The sequence below is a fragment of the Gorilla gorilla genome, chromosome 11 (genome assembly GCF_029281585.2).
Source record: "Gorilla gorilla gorilla isolate KB3781 chromosome 11, NHGRI_mGorGor1-v2.1_pri, whole genome shotgun sequence".
NCBI classification, from domain to species: domain Eukaryota; kingdom Metazoa; phylum Chordata; class Mammalia; order Primates; family Hominidae; genus Gorilla; species Gorilla gorilla.
Window position 1 is genome coordinate 20,948,766 of NC_073235.2, and position 22,645 is coordinate 20,971,410.

The window sequence follows — 22,645 nt, forward strand, 5'->3', positions numbered from 1 at the left end:
TGCTTTTCCACCTCACTTTATTTTTTAAAGTCAGTTTTTAGTTTTAATAATTTGCATATGCACATGGTTTCAGAGAATCAAAGGATTCCTGTTACAGAACCAGCAGCCTCCTGACTCCCCACCCTCACTTCCTGTTCCTCAGATGCAACTGCTCCTTGAAACTCCCTTAACTGCTTCTAAAAAATATGCTGGTGTCGCCAGTTGAGGAGTTTTCAGTCTGGGGCATTTTCTATGGACTTCCCAGTGTGAAGATGAGGACAGTGTTCTCTTCCAAACACCCGCCCCACACTCCCGCGAGGCTCATCTTCCCGTCCCAGTGTTTGATGACTCGGCCGTCTGCGCTTACCTTATTGTGACCATGTATATGCTATTGAGAGTTGTACAATATAGTGTACTGGGGCTACTTTTCCTTTTTATTTTCCCTGAAGTCAGTCTCTCCGTCTCTCTTAGTTTTATCTCCCACCCCCATTTGACTGGTGGGGACCAGGGATCCCACTCAGGGACCTGTAGCACTGTCAGGTCCGACCCCTTCTTCCCCTGGGTCTCTGCCAGATAAGGCACCTGGCTCGCAGTCTCTACGCCCTCCACTTCTCCCTAAGGACACAGAGAACTCCTCTTTTCAGCTGGCAGCCCCAGTCCTGGAAGCTTACCTGGAATGAGCCAAGGGCCAGTTCAAAAAACAGCTGGATCTCCATAGCGTCCTCTGGGGAGAAGGCGAAGACGATGTAGTGGATGCCAAAGAGGGGGATCAGCAGGAGAGTGGACCTAGCCAGGCGCCTGGGGACACAGAAAGGCTGTAGCCTCCACTCTGCCTCCCTGCGCCCTTTCTCCTCCTGTGGGCACACAGCTGTGCCACTCCCCAGCTCGGGACTGACTGCTGAGGCTGGCTAGCAGTACCCCAAACTTTTTTGTTTTCATTTTTTATTTTGAAAATTTCTAACTCCCACATATCCATCACTCAGATACAACAATTTTTGACTCATGGCAAAGCCCCAAACTTTCTGATCATGCACCTCCATCAGTAAAAAAGAAAATAAACGGTACCTACACCATTAACTTTATTTATAAATTACGTGCCTACATCACTGCTGCTCTATGTCTAACATCATACAAGCAAAGCCAGCTTTCTCATTTGCTGGATAATAAATATCTGTAGGGATAAATTCTTGTATTTTCTTCCCAGATTAGGGTTGCCAAACTTAGCAAATAAAAATACAGAATCCCCAGTTAAATCTGAATTTCAGATAAACAGTGCACACCATGTGGGGGTATAAATATTGAAAAACGATTTGTTGTTTATCCAAAATTCAAATGTAACTGGGCATCCTGTATTTTACCTGGCAACTTTATCCCAGGTCCCCAGGAATCTGACACCAAGTAATCTGAGCCACTGTCAGATTCCCAAAACACGAAACACCATGGAGAAGGTCTCTGGGGGACACTAATTTGTCCTGTTTTTGTTTTTTTTTTTCTTCTTTTTGAGACAGAGTCTTGCTGTGTTGTGCAGGCAGGAGTGCAGTGGCGCAATCTCGGCTCACTGCAACCTCTGCCTCCCAGGCTCAAGCGATTCTCCTATCTCAGCCTCCTGAGTAGCTGAGATTACAGGCACCCTCCACCATGCCTGGCTAATTTTTGTATTTTTAGCAAAGACGAGGGTTCACCATCTTGACCAGGCTGGTCTCGAACTCCTGACCTCAAGTGATCTGCCCACCTTGGCCTCCCAAAGTGCTGGGATTATAGGTGTGAGACACCGCACCTGGATGCTAATTTGTCTTTAATATAATTTATGGGCTGAATTATGTCCACACCCACTGCCAAATTTTTACACTGAAGTCCCAGCCCCCAGTATCTCAGACTGTGACTGCATTTGGAGAAAGGTCTTGAAAGAGGAGGCTAAGTTACAACAAGGATGGAGTGGGGCCTAATCAAATCAACTGGTGTCCTTAGAAGAGGAAATATGGACACACAGAGGGACATCAGAGATGCCCACACACAGAGCAAAGACCCTGTGAGGACACAGCAAGAAATGCTTCAGAAGAAACCAAACCTGTCGACACCTTGATCTTGGACTTTCAGCCTCCAGAACTCTGAGAAAATACCTATCAGCTGTTTAAGCCACCTAGTCTGTGATATTTTGTTATGGAAGCCCTAGAAAACGAACGTATTTCTCTTTAACATTTGAAAGGTCTTAAGTGTTTCTGGATCACGCACTTCCCTAAAATCTGATGAAACCGAAGGTCATCCTCCTCTGAAAAATACACATACTGTACCTACACACATTTGTGTGAATTTCAGTCTTTGAAGCCCATGTGGAGACTCCCTAGCCTTGCCCCAAGGATAAGATCTCTCTGCCGTCAGGCTTCCTGCCTGAGGTTTCTTAGTGTTTCCACCCCCATACAGCATCTGAGGCTCTAAAATCAGACCATTCCCCCCAGCCGCCCCCATGTACCTGGTAAACTTCTTACGACTGGGTCTACAACTTTTCCTCCGTCTCCAATAGCTAGCACCAGTTAGGTAAACAGTAGGTGCTCAGTAAATGCTTGCTGACTGACCATGCCTCAGTCTTTGCCCTTCACTTACTTATAATGGCTGACTTCATTTCCTCTTGTTTCTTGGGTTCTAAGTTTTCTCATCAGGATTCTTAGAATGTTTATAAAAAGGATGAAATTAATCTGCAAAACACAAGGCAGAGGTGGGGCTGAAGGTATCTTGCTTTTCCAGCCACCTCTCCTGGCCCTGTCCCCTGGACCTGAGGGCAGAGAAGACACTGCAGACACCACAGCCAGGATGGCTCACCACTGCTGCCGCTCCTCTCCATCCCCTCCCCACCCCCTCCTGGTGAAACACTGTCTGGAGTCCATGGCTGGAGGCAGCACTCCCTCCTGCCTGGGCTGCGGAAGCTCTAAGGTCTGCTTAGTTGCAAGGCAGATCACTCACCCTTGCAGAGCATTGGAAGCCCCTGGGGATATTGTTAAAATGCAGGTTTGGGGTGGAACTGAGATTCTGCATTTCTAACAAGCTCCCAGGTAATACAATGCCAAAGCTGACTGCCTTTACAGCAGTGGTTCTCAAAGTCTAGGGTACCCATTGCTGGGCTCTAACCCCACAGGTTATGGTTCAGTAAGTCTGGCGTGGGGCCCAAGAATTATTTTTAACAAGCTCCCAGGTGATGCTGAAGCTGCTGGTGTGAGGACCAGTTTGCAGCTCAATCGCCAGCTTCAAGAAGCCACCCTTGATTACCTCCCTTTCCTGATTCACTGTATTTAGGGATAATATTACTGTGTAAGAGCACTTAAAATATCTTTTTTTTCTTGCGAACTATGATTGGAAGATAAAATATCTTAAAAGGTCAAATGCATGTGTCTGTCAAACATGTATGTGCCTACTTATCTGCCAATTCAATTATAACTTCCTGAAGGACAGGAACGCAGTCTTTTTATTCATTTTGGTGTCCCCTCCCCCAACCCCAGTGCCCAGTGCCAACAACATTAGGAAGTTGCCCACATGGTAGCATCTCTCCCTCCCTCACACACCTGCTCCAGCCATTTTATAGAAGCAGGGATCAGTGGAATCACCCAGCCTCACACCGGCATTGTTCACACAAGCAGCCTGGGGCCTGGGAATGCTTGCCAAAAGACACAGGATTAGTGGCTGTCTAGGACTCCTGGCCCAGCACTGCTTTTCGGGGAACCCTGCTTCTCTGCAACTTGTTTATGCATCTTGTTGTAAGCTGGCTATGCATGCTATCAACTCATTAAGGCTATTTAGTTTAATTTTGTTTGCCTTAGAGTTGTATTTAATTTAATAGGGAGCACTTGAAGACAAAAAAAAAGAAGGAAGGAAGGAGGGAGGGAGGGAGGGAAGGAAGGAAGGAAGAAAGAAAGGAAGGAAGGAAGGAGAGAGGGAGGGAGGGAGGGAAGGAAGGAAGGAAGGAGGGAGGGAGGGAAGGAAGGAAGGAAGGAAGGAAGGAAGGAAGGAAGGAAGGAAGGAAGGAAGGAAAAGAAAGAAAAAGAAAGAAAGAAAGAAATGGAGGGAGGGAGGGAAGGAAGGAAGGAAGAAAGAAAGAAAGCAGAAAAGAAGGAAAGAAAGAAAGTCTTTAAGGTCCCAAGAATGAGTCTATTTTTAAATAGTGGAATTCCAGGCCCCATGCTAGGTTGGTAGGGAGATATTTTGCATCAGGAGTGCTCATCCAACATCCTCAATTGCTGAATAAACCACAGTCCTCTGAAACCAGCCCTGGACACTGGAGCTGGCCGTCCTTCATCCAGGGTTGTCCTGAGCTGGGCTGTCCAAGTCCCAGAATAACAGCAGGGCTTGCTTAACTAAATGAGGAAACAGCCTCCAGCATGATACTATGAAGCCATGGCAAATCAGTTTATCAAGGAATTCCACATGAAACAGGAAAGCTCACATCTATTGCTAAGTGAAAAACAAAAATCAAAAAAACAAAAACCTAATTAAGGATTTTGAAAAAGAAAAGTATGTCTGCTCAAAGAAGAAGTAGGAAGGAAAACACATGGTCATAACATATATGTAGCTGGGAGAATGATGAATGATTTTTTTTTTTCCTTTTTAAAAAATACATTTTGTGCCAGGCACAGTGGTTCACGCCTGCAATTTCAGCACTTTGGGAGGCTGAGGCAGGCAGATCACTCGAGTCCAGGAATTCAAGACCAGCCTGGGCAACACAGTGAAAGCTCATCTCTACAAAAAATTAGCTAGGCGTGGTGGTGGGAGCCTTTAGTCCCAGCTACTCGGGAGGCTGATGTGGGAGGGTCACCTGAGCCCAGGAGGTGGAGGTTGCAGTGAGTCATGGATTGCGCCACTGCGCTCCAGCCTGGGTGACAGAGTGAGACCCTGTCTCAAAAAGTAAAACCAAAACAAACATTTTGTATTTTGCATTTTTTGCTCAGATTATATAATTTAAAAAGTATAAAAGAAGGTTGTCATGGAATGGTCCTCTCCTCTCAACCAATCCCAAGATGCCACCCAGGCAGCTACTGGAAGAGAAGGGGCCCTGTCCTGTGCCCTCTCCCCCTACCCCACGCAGGTGAGCCTGCACAGGACACTCACTTTCAACTGGTTCTGCAGCCTTGGGCATCCCTGGGCTGTCCGTGTGGATGTTACTTCCAGCCAAGGGACTGCTTCCATCCATGAGATGATTCCTGTGTGTCCCCATGTGCCTTCCCTCCTCTGTCCCCCTATGCTGAACCATACCCATGGGCTGGGCTACAGGACTGTACCCTGGCACAGAGCAGGATCGCCTGGGGACCAGTACCCAGGCCTCTTGCCAGAAAAAGAAATGGAATCAATAGCTATCAGTATTTTCTAAAAGCTCCCAGGTGATTCAAAAGGGCCACCAGGGTTGACACCCGCAAGCTCCTGTCCAAGATGGTCACCCAGCATCTCTTCCCTGGGGCCGCCCCTCCAGGCCTGAGCCCACTCGCAGCACTGCAAAGTCCCAAGACCATGGCCCCACTGAGCTTCCCCGATCTGCACTGCCACCCTCTTCAGTGATCTCAGCTTAGCGACTCATCCCAGTTTAACAAGCAAATCCCTAGAAAAATGTTCAAGGCCCACAGGTCTGAACCAGTGAAGGTGGAATTTCAGGCCAATGGGAGCCAGCCAGTTTAGAACAAGGAGCTCTGCTCACCACACTTGAGCTGCTGCTTGTGGGAAAGAACCAGGTTCGCAGGCTCTTGCCTCCAGCTCACCCCTCACTGCACTCCCACACATTCTGCAGGGGGCAGAGCTTCCACACCCCACGCTGCTCACCAGCCTCACAAACACTGTGGTTTATCCCCCCTGGCACCTGCAGGGAGCCCTGTCCTTCCACCCTCTGCCCCTGTGGGCTGGCCACCGTTTCCGTCTCTCCCACTGATCCCCAGCTAGGGAGAGGAGGGCCACTCACCAGGATGGAGAGGATCACAGGACCACGAATGATCCACCAGATGGATGCGTTGGCATTGATGTCCCAGCACCTAAGGGAGGGACAGCTGGGCATGGTTATAAGCGGGAGCTGTGGGACCTGGGCTAACCAGCAAGGACATGTTCCCTGAGGTGGCCCTTGGTATGAAGGACCTGTGTTTGTGGCACTGAGCCCCTGCAGTGGTGTGCCCAGCACCATTAGAACCCCCCCTCCTGCCACCCAGGAGCACTGCTGGGGCTGAGGGAGTGGCCACCTGTCTCCCTGCGAGAACCTGAGAGCCGGGAGACTCCCAGATCCAAAAGTTAGCTCACTGTCAGAATTCACCAGCGAGCACGGTGGCAAACTCAGCTACCAACAGAGGCCAGGAAGATGACATCAGTAAGAGAAGTGGTGGATGGCTGACATGTGACCTCAGGATCTGGGGACATCAGGCCTGGAGGGTACTGAGCAAACTGGGGAGCATGTGCCCTGTCCAAGACAGCCGCAGCTCTGCTCCGGCTTATTTTTGCCACAAGGAAAAATGGAACGTGTTAAAGGACCTCTCCATTTTTTTCTAGACAAGCTGAAAATCCAGACTTTTTAAAAAAGTGAGTTCACCCAATACAAAAATTACTTTGAAGCAATTATTTCAGGCTAAATTTGGACTATAGACACTTGGATGTCTCATTTGACCTCATCCACTTATTGGCCTGGTTGTGTCATTATGCCCCTGAGAAATCAACTCCCATGCTGCCCTGCTGCCTCACTGCTGCCCTGCTGCCTCTCCTCTTCCCCAGCTTCTTTTAAGCTTGCTTCCCATGTACCTACTCCCAGGTGCATCCCCTGGGCTCACTGCCACCCTCAATGCCTGACTTCTTTAGAGTCTGGCTCTGCAGGGCTCCTAAACACCCAGGGGTAGAGAGGCATCCAGGAGGGAGATCCCAGGAGGAAGAAAAAGCTGGACTGGCCCTTCCTTGAGTTTCTTCCATGGAGCAACACCTGCCTGGAGCCCCGTAGCTCTTGTCTGGCATCTGACCCACATGCAGAGTGGACAGGCAGCAAGAAGACAGGAAGGCCAGGACAGTGTAGGCGTGGCCAAGGCTGCTCGGCCCATCTGGAAACACACCTGGGAAGCAGTGAGCATCAGTCCAGGGAACTCATCTGTGGCCTCTGCTTTAAGAAAAAGGCCTTTCCTAGATAGCTCCAAAGAAGTAACTATGCTGTTTGAAAAGCTGGACGATGTCAGATACATTCTTGTTATCCTCCTTCCGTTAGCTTACCCAATATCTTCCAGAAAGTGTCTGGCAATAGCCCACAAAGCAACAAAAATGGCTGGAGAACCTGAGGATTAAAAATAAAGGGAGGGGCAGAAGAGAGAGGACTCAATTTTCAACACACATATCAGAACAGGACAATTGGTTACCCCAGCCCAGCTACTGAGCAGGTGCCAAGATTTGGTTTCCACAGAAACCCCTCTGCCATCTTGTGCCATCTTGTGTGAATGTGGCACCATGTGCCTCAAGGGTGCCGGGCATGCCCTGGGGACTACGGCAGAATCAGAAGGATCCCAAAGGCCACTTGGTGTTAGGGGTCTCCTGGGAACCCAGGCCGGACTCCAGAGGACCACTGCAAAGTATAGAGGGGCTGGGACTCCTGGGCAGGCTCGTGGACACATGGAGGCAGCTGGAGAGCCCCCTTCTCATACTGTGATCTGCCTGGCCACGTGCAGCGGGGAGGAGGAAGTGGAGAAGGGGCGGACACAGGTCACGAAAGAAACGTTGATTTTATTCAAATATTGGTTTGTAAAAAGCTTGGCCATTTAACAGCTAAGGTAAGCCATCACTGTCATGTTTAAACAAAAATATAATTTGGACTAGAGATGAGATCGAGTCCACAAGAATTTAGAAGAGAAAATACAACATTTCCTGACTTCTAGTTAAACATGGCAAACTGAACTTATACATTTATCCCTACTTCCCCTGAAGCCCCTCTAAAATGATAATAAATAAATAGAAATAGTAAAAGCCCATAAGGACAAAGACTGAGAAGGAAGGGCAGAGTAGAGGAGAGACGGCAACACGCTTAGGCACACAGAAGCCTGGCAGATGAGTGGCAGCTGATGTCCCGAGCAGAGGAAGCTGAAACAGAAGTGCTGTCTGGGGCAATGCCGCTGGGGAAGTGCCCAAGGATGCTCTAGGGCCAGGGCACCCGGTACCCAGGAGGCAGGCGGCAGAGTGGGGCTGGGGCAGGAGGATGGTTTGAAGTCTGGATAAGAAACAGATAAGCACCCCAGGCAGCCAGCACTACCCTCACCAGACTGAGTAGTCAACTTCCAACAGAGTTTATTCTCTGGAATTACTGAACCAAGGGGAACAGGGCTGCAGCCCAGCAGAGGGTTGGAGGGGTTGCTCAGCTGAGTAGGAATGGAGTGACGGCCTACAGCAACACTCAAGGTGGCTCTTGAGCACCTGGTATGTGGCTGGTCCCTACTGAGTTGGGCACTAAGTGCAAGATAGATACCATATTTTGAAGACTTGGTACAAATAAAAGGACGTAAAACATGGCCAGACGCGGTGGTTCATGCCTGTAATCTCAGCACTTTGGGAGGCTGAGGCAGGTGGATCACCCGAGGTCAGGAGTTCGAGACCAGCCCGGCCAACATGGCGAAACCCTGTCTCTATTAAAAAAACAAAAATTAGCCAGGCATGGTGGCGCATGCCTGTAATCCCAGCTACTCGGGAGGCTGAGGTGGGAGAATAGCTTGAACCCGGGAGGCGGAGGTTGCAGTGAGTCGAGATTGCGCCACTGCACTCCAGCCTGGGTGACAAGAGAGGAACTCCGTCTCAAAAAAAAAAAAAAAGAATGTAAAATATGTCATTACCAATTTTTATATTGATTATACATTGAAATGATACTATTTTGGTCACCTTGGGTTGAACAGAATAGATTATTGAAACAAATACTGCCTGTTTCATTTTACTGTGTTGATTGTGGCTACTAGAAAATTTTAAGCTAGATGTATGGCTCAGATTCTTTTTTTTTTAAGCAGAAATACTTAAATCAGAATCTATTTCTAGTGGACATGCTCAAGCTGAATGGTAAAAGCCCTGGTCCCTGGGCCGCTCAGTTTTCAGGCCTCTACTGAATGGGCTTCTACCCCTACCCCAGCCCTCTACCCTCTGCCCACCTCCCTGCCACTGCACGCTGGAGATGAAAGGATTCTCTAGAGGAACTGAACAGCCCCAGACAAAGGGCCTATAGATAGCCATGGGGGGACCCCCCAACACTTCCAGTCCAGTGTCCCTTGAGAGACAAACCCCACACCCCCAACAGCCATTAGCCGGCTCTGAAGTGATTCATTCTTAAATAGGAACAGACAGCCAAGGTCACCAACATCTTATTACATAAAAGACACAGACCAAAACAATCAGAGAAAAGGAACTCAGAGGAAACAGACCATACAGGAAGCAGAAGGAACTTGAACAAAACAACTCTAAGGAATGCCATCGGAGAGATAAAAGGTCGTATCTACAAGACACAAACAGGATGCTGTCAACAGGGAGTGCCCGGAGAACAAGAAAGGGGGCTTAGGAACGGAGCATATGATAACCACAATTAAACACGCAATAGACGGGTTGGAAGATAAAGACTAGGAATCTCTCAGCAGAATAAACAACAGTGGAATGAAAAGTAGGAAAAAGAAATTTGAACATTAGAGGTTATTCCAGGATGTACAACATCAGACTAAAGGGAGTTTCAGAAAACAGAGGATAAAAAACAGAAGGAAAAAAACAATTAAATAGATAATGTAAGCACATTTTCAAGAAATGAAAGACATGAATTTTCAGATGAAAGGGACACCGTATGCCAGGAAAAAGGATGAAAAAAGACCTGCATCACAGCACATCCCTGTGACATTTCAGAACACAGAGAGAACATCCTGCAGCTTATGTAGAAAGGAGTAAAAAGTTCAGGAAGTAAAATGGCATGGCACGTCCCATAACACTGATGCCAAAACACGAGACCCTCAAAATTCTGGGGAAAATGATTTTTCAACTTTTTTTTTTTTTTTTTTTTTTGAGATGAAGTCTCACTCTGTTGCCCAGGCTGGAGTGCAGTGGTCTCAGCTCTCTGCAACCTCTGTCACCCGGGTTCAAGTGATTCTCTTGTCTCAGCCTCTTGAATAGCTGAGATTACAGGCACCCACCACCACCCCTGGCTAATTTTTGTATTTTAGTAGAGACAGGGTTTCAGCACGTTGGCCAGGATGGTCTCGAACTCCTGACCTCAAGTGATCTGCCCACCTTGGCCTCCCAAATTGCTGGGATTACAGGTGTGAGCCACTATGCCTAGACTTCAACTTGTTTTATGTCCAGCAAAATAATGAATTAGGTGTGAAGGTTGAACGAAGATATCTTCAGACATGGGATTAAAAAAATGTTCCTTTCAGGTGCTCTTCGTTAGACAGATACTGGAGGATGTGCTCCAACACAACTAGAGAGTAAACCAAAGACAGGGAGATGAGAAAGAAAGGAAACAGGATTTGTGGAAGAAGGTGAAAGCTAAGGGAGCTGAGCAAATCTGGAGAACAGCCAGCCCAAGTCAAGCAAGAAGGCAGAAAGCTCTAGAAAAAAACACTGGCAAGTATACCAGGTTGAATAGTGTCTCCCTAAAATTCATGTCAACCCAGCACCTCAGACTGTAACCTTACTTGGAAATAGGGTCTTTGCAGATGTAATTGGTTAAGATAAAGTCATACTGGAGTATGGTGGGCCACTACTCCAGCATGATTGGCATCCTTATAAGAAGGCCATGAGAGACACACAGAGAGAGAAGACACAGAGGAAGAAGTCCACGTAAAGACATAAGCAGGAATGGGGCTGATGCAACTACAAACCAAGGAATGCCAAGCATTGCCAGCCACCACCAGAAGGTAGGAAAGAGATATGGGAGGGATCCTCCATCAGGGCCTCCACAAGAAACCAACCCTGCCAACACTTTGATTTCAGACTTCTGGCCTCCAGAACTGTGAGAGAGTAAATTTCTGTTGTTTTAAGCCACCAAGTTTGTGGCAATTTGTTAAGATAGCCTTAGGAACTAATATAGCAGGAAACAAACAAATAGGAACTGATAGATTTCCTATTGCATTTGATGATTTGGAAAATAAATAGCATTGGAAGGCTGTCCAAAGAATTTGAGAGAATTGATGCTGGCAATATATACATATAAAAAGCAAAGGAAAAATGATTCCAGGAAAATAAAAAGTTAATAAGATTGGAAGTAAAATTATTGTACACCACTTGTCTCAGTGGTAAACACTATTTACATAGATATAATAATGTATACACTGAATCTGATTTAGCCAAAAATGATAAGAAACTGTAATGGAAGAATGGAGGTAGAGGATTAAGAATTTTATATTCTTGGTCAGGCGCAATGGCTCACAACTATAATCCCAGCACTTCGGGAAGTTGATGCAGGAGGATCGTTTGGGCCCAGGAGTTCAAGACCAACCTGGGAGACATGGCAAGACTCTGTCTCTACAATAAATGTAAAAAATCAGCCAGATGTGGTGGCATGCACCTGTAGTCCTAGCTACTTAGGAGGCTGAGCCAGGAGGATCGCTTGAGCCCAGGAGCTTGAGGTTGCAGTGGGCTATGATTGAACCACTGCACTCCAGCTTGGGCAAGAGAGTGAGATCCTGTCTCAGAAAAGAAAAAATAATTTTATATTCTTATCTTCCATCATGTGGAGTCAATAACTAATGCTTCAAACAGACAAATCAAGAAATAGTAGTGTATTGATTTTAGAAACACGAGAGTAAATCTTAGGAGGAACAAGTTAAAAGAGTGAAAGGCATTAACTCTGGAGGCTGAGCTCGGGAATAAGAAGTGAAGGCAGGAGATAGCTTTTGTTTATTATAAACCTTGTAGTCTTTTGTTTAATTATTTAAACCAAGTACATGAATGACTTTGATAAAAATAACAAGTAAACAAATGCCTTGGGCTGGGTGTGGTGGCTCATGCCTGTAATCCCAGCACTTTGGGAGGCTGAGGCAGGAGGATCACTTGAGGCCAGGAGTTCAAGACCAGCCTAGGCAACATAGTGAGACACTGTCTCTACAAAAATAAAAATAAGTAAATAAAAATTAGCTAGGTACAGTGGTGCATGCCTGTAGTCACAGCCACTCAGGCGGCTGAGGCAGAAGGATCACTTGAGCCCAGGAGGTTGAGGTTGCAGTGAGCCAAGATTGAACAGTTGCACTCCAGCCTGGGTGACAAAGAGAGACCCCATCTTGAAAAAAAAAAAAAAAAAGCCAGGCGTGGTGGCTCACGCCTGTAATCCCAGCACTTTGGGAGGCCGAGGCAGGTGGATCAAGAGGTCAGGAGATTGAGACCATCCTGGCTAACACAGTGAAACCCCGTCTCTACTAAAAATACAAAAAATTAGCTGGGTGTGGTGGTGGGCGCCTGTAATCCCAGCTACTCAGGAGGCTGAGGCAGGAGAATGGTGTGAACCCGGGAGGCGGAGCTTGCAGTGAGCCCAGATTGTGCCACTGCACTCCAGCCTGGGCAAGAGGGCAAGACTCTCTCTCTCAAAAAAAAAAAAAAAAAGTCTTGCCTCAATTCTTGGTGCTTTGGGCAAAGAACATGGGTTTTGAGAGGCACTTGTTCATTATCTTCCATCCTTAGTGGCAAGTTGGTGGGAAAGTTTGCAAAATTTGTAATGGTTTAAGTTGGTGGCTCAGTGTGGCCCCTGGACCAGCAGCATGAGCAACACCTGGGAACACGTCAGAAATGCAGAGTCTTGGGCCACCCCAGACCCACTGCCTCAGAGTCTCTGGGCGGGGAGTGCAGCAAGCTGGGTTTGGCAGACGCTCACCCATGCTGAGGCAGAACCGCCAGCGCCAGCCGCTCACTCTCACTCGCTGAGTGGCAGCCTGGCTCATCTATAAAGCCTGCACTGTCACTATTTTCTGGATACAGACTCACACCTCAGCCGCTCTGAAAAAGTCAAAGCTTTGGGTAAGTGTTAAAAACCTTAAACCTGCTCACTCCTTTCCACTCAGGAATCCATATCCTGACATTCTGTATTACATACAGAAAACACTTTGCCATAAAGGTATTCATCACTGTGCTATTTACAATAGTGAGACAACCTAAATGTCCAAACAATAGGTATGTGGTTAAATACATCTATATCACATCTATCTATCTATGTGGTGGTTTAAAATGTTTACGAAAGATTTGACATGATACAGAACGTGATTATGTGTTAATGGGAAGAAGCGAAATTCAAAATTCTTCATAGAGAATGACCACAGCTATGTGAGGAAAAACTGCAAGTAGAAAAAAAGGTTGGAAGGAAATCTCACAAAAAGTTCAATCTGTGGGACTAGGGTAATTTTTTTTTTTCTACTTAAAAAAATTTTTTTGCAAGGTTTTACAGTAGGGGTGTACCCATTTAAGCAACCTATCTTTGGTGAAATCAGTATAATTTCAAGCAGGGGCCGTTACCTTCGCATGAAAAGGGCTTCTCACAGATAGAGGGGCTTCAGGCCTTCTAGGGACCCTTCAGGGTCTCTTTGGTGTCTGGCAGGCAAACAGGCCAGGAGGAAGAGAACCATTGCTGTTTTATATGTTACTCAATTCTCAGCACCCAGCACAGGGCTGGCGTACAGTAGATGCTCCACAAAGATTTGAAGAAGAAAGGAAGGTTCTTATTATTTCATTCCAACATCTTAAAATCCTGTGACAGAGATATTATCACAATGCAGCTTTGTAATCTCTGAACACAGGAAGTGCTCAAAGAATGTTGAATAAATTATGGTCCTGATATTATAGATGGGAAAACTGTCCATGTTCATACAGCTGAATCCTGGCATATCTGGGATTTAAAGCTTAGTGAACTGGGCTCAGTGAATTGGGTGCTTTTTTGGCAGAGCCAGCTGCATGAGGCAAGTCCCTGGTCCCCAGGCACTCTGGGATTGCTGGCCTCTAGAGACATCGGCATAACTCTGCAACCTCCCGATGGCCCAGGGTCAGGTGCTAACTGGGCTGCCAAGGTTCAGAAGCAGGAGGGCTCAGCAAGCTCTGCCAGCTCAGGCAGCTTCCCTGATGGGGAGACAGGGCCCTTGTAAACAAGGATTTAGACAAGCAGAAAAGGCAGCAGAGGGCATTCCTGGCAGGGACACTTCTTAAAGGCACCAGGAAGAAACCAAAAGAAGCTAATGCTTGGTGCACATGACTATCTCTGTAAGCCTTTGAGTCACTCACAGGAACCTGGCTCTCTGTCTAGAACTCCTTAGGGTAACGTTCATGTTTATCAAATGAGCAACTAATGGATGAATGGATAGAGGAATGGATGGATGAGTGGGTGGATGTGTGCATGGGTGGGTGGGTGGATGGATGGATGGATGGATGGGTGTTAATGGCAGGGTAAAAGTTAAAGGGCTTTGGAAACAGACAAGTCTTGGCTTGAATCCTGAGGTCTGTCCTTGTTTACCATGTGAGTTGGTATGTTACGTTGTGTCTGTGAGCTGAGGTCTCTGAGAGGCCTCTGGAGATTGCTACGATGATTAAATGATACATGTAAAGTGCTGAATCCAATGCCTGGCACATAGCAAGTGCCCCTAAAATGGAAGTTGTTTATCGTCTTCATTGACCGAAAAGGAAAAGGGACAGAGATGGAATGGGGGCCCGCACTTGGCTGTCTCGCTCTCATTCTCCCTCTTTCCTAGACAATGAATCCCGAGTTTCCTTTAGGAAGTCATGTGGTTTGAGTAGCTAAGGCCAATCAACATATTTCATTCTCTCAGGCCTCTGTGACTAGTTCAAGGGTGTCTATGAGATTTAAGCAGTCCAACCAGAGTGTACCTCAGAATATTTGCTGAGAATGCTCGACGGAGTCTCTTTCTTTCTCTCATTGGAGTTCGGTACAAGGAAGTCTCTAGCCCAGAAGCTGTTGGCCATTCCATTGGGAACACCAGCTTAACTACAAAGCCGATGTTATGAAAGGCAAAGTAGAGACAGAAAGAAACAGTGTGACGCTGCTGGATTCAGCCTCTCCTGAAGTTGGTGATCACTGGACTTTTCAGTTATATGAGCCAATTAATTTCGTTTATGTTTAAAGGTTTACAGATTTTCTGATGCCAGCAGTCAAAAGCGTCCTAACACAGAAAGGAAGCAAGAAAGAGGATGTAGGAATGGACCGTCTAAAGGCAGATGAGGCAACAAGTATTGGGTAGGAACGAATTGTAAAAAGCTCTAGATGCCAGAAACTGGGGCTAAATTTGAGCTAGGATTTCCCACTTGACAGATAAGTAAACTGAGACCAGAGGGTTAAACATCAAGGAACTTGTCTAAGATTACACAAGTTAGCTGGATGCGGTGGCTCACGCCTGTAATCCCATCACTTTGGGAGGCGGAGGCGGGAGATCACCTGAGGTCAGGAGTTCAAAACTAGCCTGACCAACATGGCGAAACCCTGTCTCTACTAAAAATACAAAATTAGCTGGGTGTGGTGGCACATGCCTGTAATCCCAGCTACTTGGGAAGCTGAGGTAGGAGAATCACTTGAACCTGGGAGATGAAGGTTGCAGTGAGCCGAGATCGCGCCATTGCACTCCAGCCTGGGCAACAAGAGCAAAACTCCAACTCAAAAAAAAAAAAGATTACACAAGTTAGTTAAGTGTGGAGCTGGAACTAAAAGCCAAATCCTCCGACTCTCGACTCAGCACCCCTTCCCACATACCATGCAGATACCAGACCCAGGGAGAAACATACCCCATCCGAACGCCACAAATCCCTGGAGGTACTTCCTTTCGGAGAAGAAGGAGATGGCGAGGAGTGTGTGAAGGTAGAGGCCTTCCACCAGCAGCCAGGAGTAGTTGGCCATGATGCAGTACTGGAACAGCACCATGACCAGCTTGCAGCCTGCCTGGAGAGAGAGAGGCAGCTGAACCCAGGCCGGGTGGCAGTGGGGTTCCCTCTGGTGAGTGGCCCCAAAGGGAGCAACAGGGTGTTGTAGGGGCAGGAGCCAGGCCACAAGAGCACGCCTCTGGGGTTCAAGGCCATCTTCTGTGGCCTTCCTCCATCAGGCCTGCAGCATTCTCTAGAGAGTAGGAGTCCACAGGCCTGGTGGGTTCAGTCAAGCTGGCCAATGAGCCATCATAGGAGCAGGAACTAGGTCCAAATCCTAGCACTGACTGCCAGGCTAGATGAGGAGGCAGTCCTTCAACTACAGAACTGTGTCGGATACTGCCCAATCCCCTCATTTTTTCAGATGAGGAAACCAAGGCCTAGAAAGGGAAGAGATTTCTGAGCAAAGGGTTAAAAAAATCTTTTCTAAGCTCAGTTCCCTTGCAAACACATAATGAAGGGATGTGCCAAGTCTGTTAGGAGGTACCACTGATTATGGTAAAAACGGCCCTGGCTGGTACATTGCACTCTCCACATATCTGATGGGGATGTCATGGAGTTGGACTTCCCTGATGCAGTGACTGACTCTTTTAACAGGCATGTCCCCTGCAGGGATCCCCGGAAGTTATGCCTGTAGAATTGTGGGGCACCAGGCTTCTACACCAGCACAGCTCCTGTACCTCTGCCATGGTAGGGCCTTTGTCCTTTTCTTTGCATTGGGCTGTCCCCTGGGGATGGAACAGCTCCTGGGATAGCCGTAGGGCTGCTGCAAAGACAAGCCTGAGAAGGAGGAGCGCCCGGTGCTGCCTGCGGGACAGTGGTGGTTCCTGCCTTACGGCCTTCCCAGAGGCTCTGACTCCAGGCAAGGCCCATGGTTGACTTGTGAGTCTAATGTTTAGTAAAACCTGAGAAGGTTCCCTGCTGGGGCATTGCTGGCCTCGTCCACTGCTGGTCAGTAATGAAGCGTGGCTAGGATTTAAGGCTCCTGACTCCCAGCGGGTACTCTTGTTTCATCCTGGAGACCTCCTTGAGAGACATGGATCCTACTTGAAGAACCTCTCAGTCTGAGTCAGAAAATACACACACACACACACACACACACACACGCAACTCTGAACAATACAAACAGGTGAGTGGTAGGAAGTGGCAGGCAGGTTGGCTGAACTAACCTCAATTTCCAATCTCTTTTCTCCCTTGCTCGCCTCTACTATAGAGATTGTGATAGTAAAAAACTCCATCACCCTGCTTCCTTTGCAATTAAGTGTGGTTACATGACTCAACTCTAGCCAATGAGATGTAGATAGGAGTTTCTGGGGAAGGTGCCCTTTCTCAATAGAAAGGCAAAGCTGCCCAAAAGATGAAAAAACGTTTAACGTTTTACCTTTCTCCTTCTTGCCTGGAACACAGACAGGAGGCCTGGGGTTGCAGCAGTCATATTGCAACCATGTGGTATAAAGCATGACATCAAAGGCCTACTCTAAGGATGGCAGTGCAGAAACAGGGGAAAAGACTGTGTCCCTCATGGCATCACACAGCCATTGCACCACCTCATCTGTGGACTGCTTATGTAGGAAACAGCCCCCATTTGTTTAAGACCCCAATATATAGTTTTCTGTTATTTGCAGCAAAAGGAATCCCAACTGACACACGGGGTGATTGCAATGAATTGAGTCATCTGGGCATTTGGAAGGAGAAAGGGGGTTAGATTTACGAAAACACAACTGTTTTATTGCGAATACGTTTATACAGACACACTGGCCCATGCTCACCCTTTTCTTTTCGTGACCAACCCCCACCCTCTCCAGACTGGGTCATCTTTCTTCAGCTGGGAACTGGCAGAAGTAGGGAAAAGAGGAGTCTCCCTATATATCTAATTCCTAGAGTGACCAGTTCACTCCTGGACACTGGGAGTTTATGGCCACCCCCACGAGCTTCTCTCCTGCATGACCCAGATTGTGCACATGTGGCTGTGGAATCTCCCTGAACCTCCTGGCCCAGTGTCAGCACTGGCCGCTTTATCCTTGGTATTAAGTGCAGCTTCAGCAGGGGCTTGGGGGAAGGACAACTAGGCTACTCCCCTCTCCAAAGCTAGGCTGGGGAAGGCAGGCGGGCCTGGCGACATCCTGGGGCACCCAGACATATTACCCTGTGGGCATCGCAGTAGGTGACATCATCTGAGGAGAAGAGCACGGCGTCCTTGATGAAGTTGGACAGGGCACGAAGGATGAAGGACACGAACAGGTGCATGTGGATGTAGTTGCGAGTGCAGTGGAGCCTCCTGCAGGGAGAGAATGTAGGGCCATAGAGGCCAGAGCCCGAGGGGCTGGGACTCAGCCAGGCCCACCTGCCGCCAGTGCACTGGGGAAACTGAGGCCCTAGACTTCAGCTCTTTCCGGGTAACACATTCTGTGAGCATAACCTGAATGAGGACCTGGGTCCCCAGGTGGCCAGTCTAATTTGCTACATGCTGCAGTGAGAAAAAAAAAAAAAAAGGCCAGCCACAGTGTGGCTCACACCTGTAATCCCAGTACTTAGGGAGGCCAAGGCAGGAAGATCACTTGAGGCCATGAGTTCAACATATTGAGACTTCTGTATCTACAAAAAAATTGTTTTTGTTTTTAATTAGCTGGGCATGGTGGTGCCTGCCTGTATTCCTTGTACAAGAGGCTGAAGTGGGAGGATTGCTTGAGCCCAGGAGTTCTATCATTACCACTGCACTCCAGCCTCAGCAGCAGAGCAAGACTTTGTCTCTAAATGAATAAATAAAAAGCTGGGGCTGTAGGGGCAACATTGTATTCTGCCCTGACCTACCACCATCTCCAGCTCCCAGAATTGTTTTGGGGGAGGGGTGAGGACGGCAACCAGAACGGGGGAGGGCTAGGGGCACAGAAAGAACACAGGCTGCGGGGAGAAAGCAGACCCTGGCTCTGCCACTTAGCAGCTATATGACCTTGAGCAATACTTTTCACTTCCCGGAGCCTCAGTGTCCTCCTCTGCTGCAGGGGACAGAAGTCAGTTACTTGTTCTGCTTCTTCTGGTACCGGAAACAGGCTTTCTTCTGGGAAACCCATTCCAGCTCTGGATTGGGAGGGCTCCACCCTTCTCACCCTCATGACAGACTTGATCAATCAGAGTGCTCCATCGCTGTCCATAGTGATTGGCTCAGAGTTGGGCATGTGACCTAAGCCCGGCCTGTGAGAACTCTGAGGACTTTTACTGGAACCAGAGGGGAAGAGGCTCTTGTTGGCCCTGGTGTTGCTGAGCTAGCAGGATGAATGCCAGCAACTGCTGGTGGTTGTCTCTGCCACTTCTGCAGAAAGCCTCCCAGAGGATGAGGCCAACCCAGAGCAGTGGAATGGAGGGAGACGGACCTAGCTGCTGATGCCACTGAACACCTAGATCCAGCCATGCCTACAGCAGATGCCCATGAACTTGCCACTTACATGGGTCAGGTCGCCTTTGTTTTTCTTATGCTGTTTCGAGGTGGATTTCTGTCTCTTGCAACAGAATCTCGCTAGTACTACTGTAAAATGGGGTTCCTGTTACCTATCTCATAGCATTGTGTGAAAATTAGAATGCATATAAAGCGACCGACCGCAAGTTCTCAGTAGTGCTTAGTAAATGTTGAAAAAATAAAGGGATGAATGAGGTCACAGGAACCTCGATGTTTTGCCATAGGTCAGCTTTAGATCAAGAGACGACAAGGTAGTTCACTCAGACCTTCGTCTTTCTGTCCTGGGTGGTTGAGAAGAGACCCAAAGTCTGTACCTGAGGAGGGCTGGGGTATGGAGAGCTGGCAGTGTGTTCTCACCGGAAAGCACAGAGGATGCCAAGGGCGACCAGGAGCATGACCAGGGAGGAGCTGTAGCCCACGGTGTACATGACTTTCAGCTTCAGCAGGTAGGAGTGCTGCAGAGAGAGGTACGTGTCAGCCCCGCCGGCCCTCCTGGCTAGCTCTGCCTTCTGTGCCTCACTGCATCCGCTTCAGGCAGCTTGAACCCACCGACGCTGCTATTCTGTCCATACCTCAAGGACGCCAATTCACAGACACATAACACCGTAACATCTTGGCATTGGAAAAGCCCTTAGGGATCATCTGATGATCCCTAAGGATCATCCCTAAGTTTGAATTGATGCCAATTCAAACTTCCATCTTATGTATAGGGCCCCTTACCAACTCTCTGAATTCAAGCCTTTACTTGAATACCTCTAGAGACAAAGTGCTCACTGCCCTTTGAGAAAGTTATTTGGTGTAAAATGGCACAAAATATTAGATTTTGTTTATGTGAAGCTAAAATCAATTACTTGCACCACCTATTGGTCCATTTTCTGTCTTCTGGATCCACTTAAAATGGATTTGTCTTTTATATAAGGCCGGTTTTATATAGAAAAGTTACAAAGTTCATTCAGGGAGGCCTGCCATTTTTTAATACAGCTATTCTGCCCATCTGTTTCTCTTTCATTTTCTCTATGTCAAATATTCCCTGTGTCAGGTCGGGTGCGTTGGCTCATGCCTGTAATCCCAGCACTTTGGGAGTCTAAGGAGGAAGGATTGCTCGAGCTCAGGAGTTCAAGACCAGCCTGGGCAACATTGCAAAACACTGTCTCTACAAAAAATTTTAAAATTAGCCAGGCACAATGGTGCACACATGTGGTCACAGCCACTCAGAGGCTGAGGTAGGAGGATCACTCCAGCCTGGGAGGTCAAGGCTGCAGTGAGCTGTGATCCAGCCACTGCACTCCAGCCTGGATGACAGAGTAAGACCCTGTCTCAAATAAATAAATAAATATATACATACATACATACATATTCCCTGTGTCTTTAACCTCTTTCCACAATCCTTCAACCTTTAGTTAAATTAATATGCTCCAGTTTGTTAATGTCCTTCTTAAATAAGACCCCCAGAACCACATAGCTGAAAAGCTCCAGATGCATTCTCTCACCAGGAAGAGGTAGAAGGAGTCCATCACCTCCCATCTCCCCTGATCTATACATTGCGCGCCTATGCAGCCAAGCAGGCATTCACTTATTCAGCAGCCACTTCACACTATTGGCTCATCTTTGAGTCAAAAAGATCTAAGTGGAATATTGGTCAGAAAATTAAAAGATCTGGCCAGGCATGGTGGCTCACACCTGTAATCCCAGCACTTTAGGAGGCCAAAGTCGGTGGATCACTTGAGGTTAGAGTTCGAGACCAGCCTGGACAACGTGGAGAAACCCTGTCTCTACCAAAAATACAAAAATTAGCCAGGCATGGTGGCGTGCACCTGTAATCCCAGCTACTTGGGAGGCTGAGGCGGGAGGCGCACTTGAACCTGGGAGGTGGGGGTTGCAGTGAGCTGAGATTGCACCACTGCACTCCAGCCTGGGCTGGAGACCCTGTCTCAAAAAAAAAAAAAAAAAAAAAAAAAAAATTGAAAGATCTGCATTTAGGTCCAAAAAATAAAGTATCAAAAAGAATCAAGGGAATAAAAATTAAAAGAATAATTTTTACCAACCAAACTAACAAATATGTAAAAGTAATCATTTTCTCTGCAGGTGAAGGTATACTGGGACTCAAAACTGCTTCAATCTTTCTGGAAGGTAATATAGAAATATGTATCAAGAACCTTTGAAATATGACCTTTTGACCTCCCTTCTACCTTCAGGAATTGATTCTAAGAAATAATCAGAAATTTAAAAGCATATTTACACATGAAGATGGTTATCACAGAAGTATTAGTGATAAAAAAAACCCAAATGTCCAACAATAGAATAGTTCCATCAATTATTTTAAATACAAATTACTTTCATGGTATACCACTAATAAAATGTTGCTTACCAAGAATTTAAAATGAGTCAGGACATGCTGATATATTATTACATGAAAAGGCAGAATTCAAACTTTACATGTGCAATGTGATTCCAGCTATATGTAAAAACATATTAGGGAATTATATGAAAATTGATTCTGCTGAGAATTTTTAAAATAAATAAATTTTAAAAAGATTTATATGAAATTACCTTTTTTGTAGATCCAAAATGATTGAATATCAACACAAAAAATAAAGAAAATAAAAAAACTGAATATCGGCCGGGCGCGGTGGCTCACGCTTGTAATCCCAGCACTTTGGGAGGCTGAGGCGGGCGGATCACGAGGTCAGGAGATCGAGACCATCCTGGCTAACACGGTGAAACCCCGTCTCTACTAAAAATACAAAAAAATTAGCCGGGCATGGTGGCGGGCGCCTGTAGTCCCAGCTACTCGGGAGGCTGAGGCAGGAGAATGGCGTGAACCCGGGAGGCGGAGCTTGCAGTGAGCCGAGATTGCGCCACTGCACTCCAGCCTGGGCCACAGAGCGAGACTTCGCCTCAAAAAAAAAAAAAAAAAAAAAAAAAAAAAAACTGAATATCAGCCATTCCATGTGGTTCAATCTCATACATACAGAGAGACAAGATTGTAAAGAGATATGGCTGATGTTAACAGTGGTTAACTTTGTATTATAGGCTTGCAAATAGAGTTGTTATTTTCTTTTATAATTTTTCTACACTTCTAATTTTTCCACAGTGGATAAGGGCTATTTATAACCAAAAGAAAAGGGTAATTATTTTTTTAAGAAGGCACAAGAATAGAATAGGGGAAACCTGGCTGACAACTCTTCATGGGAAAATAACCTTGAGGTTAGAAAGACCCAAGCTCCATGGTGTCATGCAGTGTACTGTAGAGAAAGAACACAGGCTTCAGAGCCAGGAGACAAGGGTTCCAAACCCGGACTGTGACTCACCAACTGTGTGACCTTGAGCAAATTATTTAACTTCTTTGAGCCTCAGATTCCT

The 22,645-nt window shown here is 47.0% G+C and overlaps 1 protein-coding gene across 1 annotated transcript in view; it reads right to left on the reverse strand.

Moving 5' to 3' along the window:
* SCTR (secretin receptor) overlaps window positions 1–22,645 on the reverse strand; it is an 84,002-nt gene that overhangs the window by 5,612 nt on the left and 55,745 nt on the right. Inside the window, exons 5-11 of the mRNA XM_004031689.5 lie at window positions 19,640–19,737; window positions 17,974–18,106; window positions 15,694–15,847; window positions 7,189–7,249; window positions 5,912–5,981; window positions 2,581–2,672; window positions 651–777 (exon numbers count right to left, since the gene is read on the reverse strand). Coding sequence (XP_004031737.1) covers window positions 651–777; window positions 2,581–2,672; window positions 5,912–5,981; window positions 7,189–7,249; window positions 15,694–15,847; window positions 17,974–18,106; window positions 19,640–19,737 — 735 coding nt within the window. The remainder of the gene's footprint in view (window positions 1–650; window positions 778–2,580; window positions 2,673–5,911; window positions 5,982–7,188; window positions 7,250–15,693; window positions 15,848–17,973; window positions 18,107–19,639; window positions 19,738–22,645) is intronic.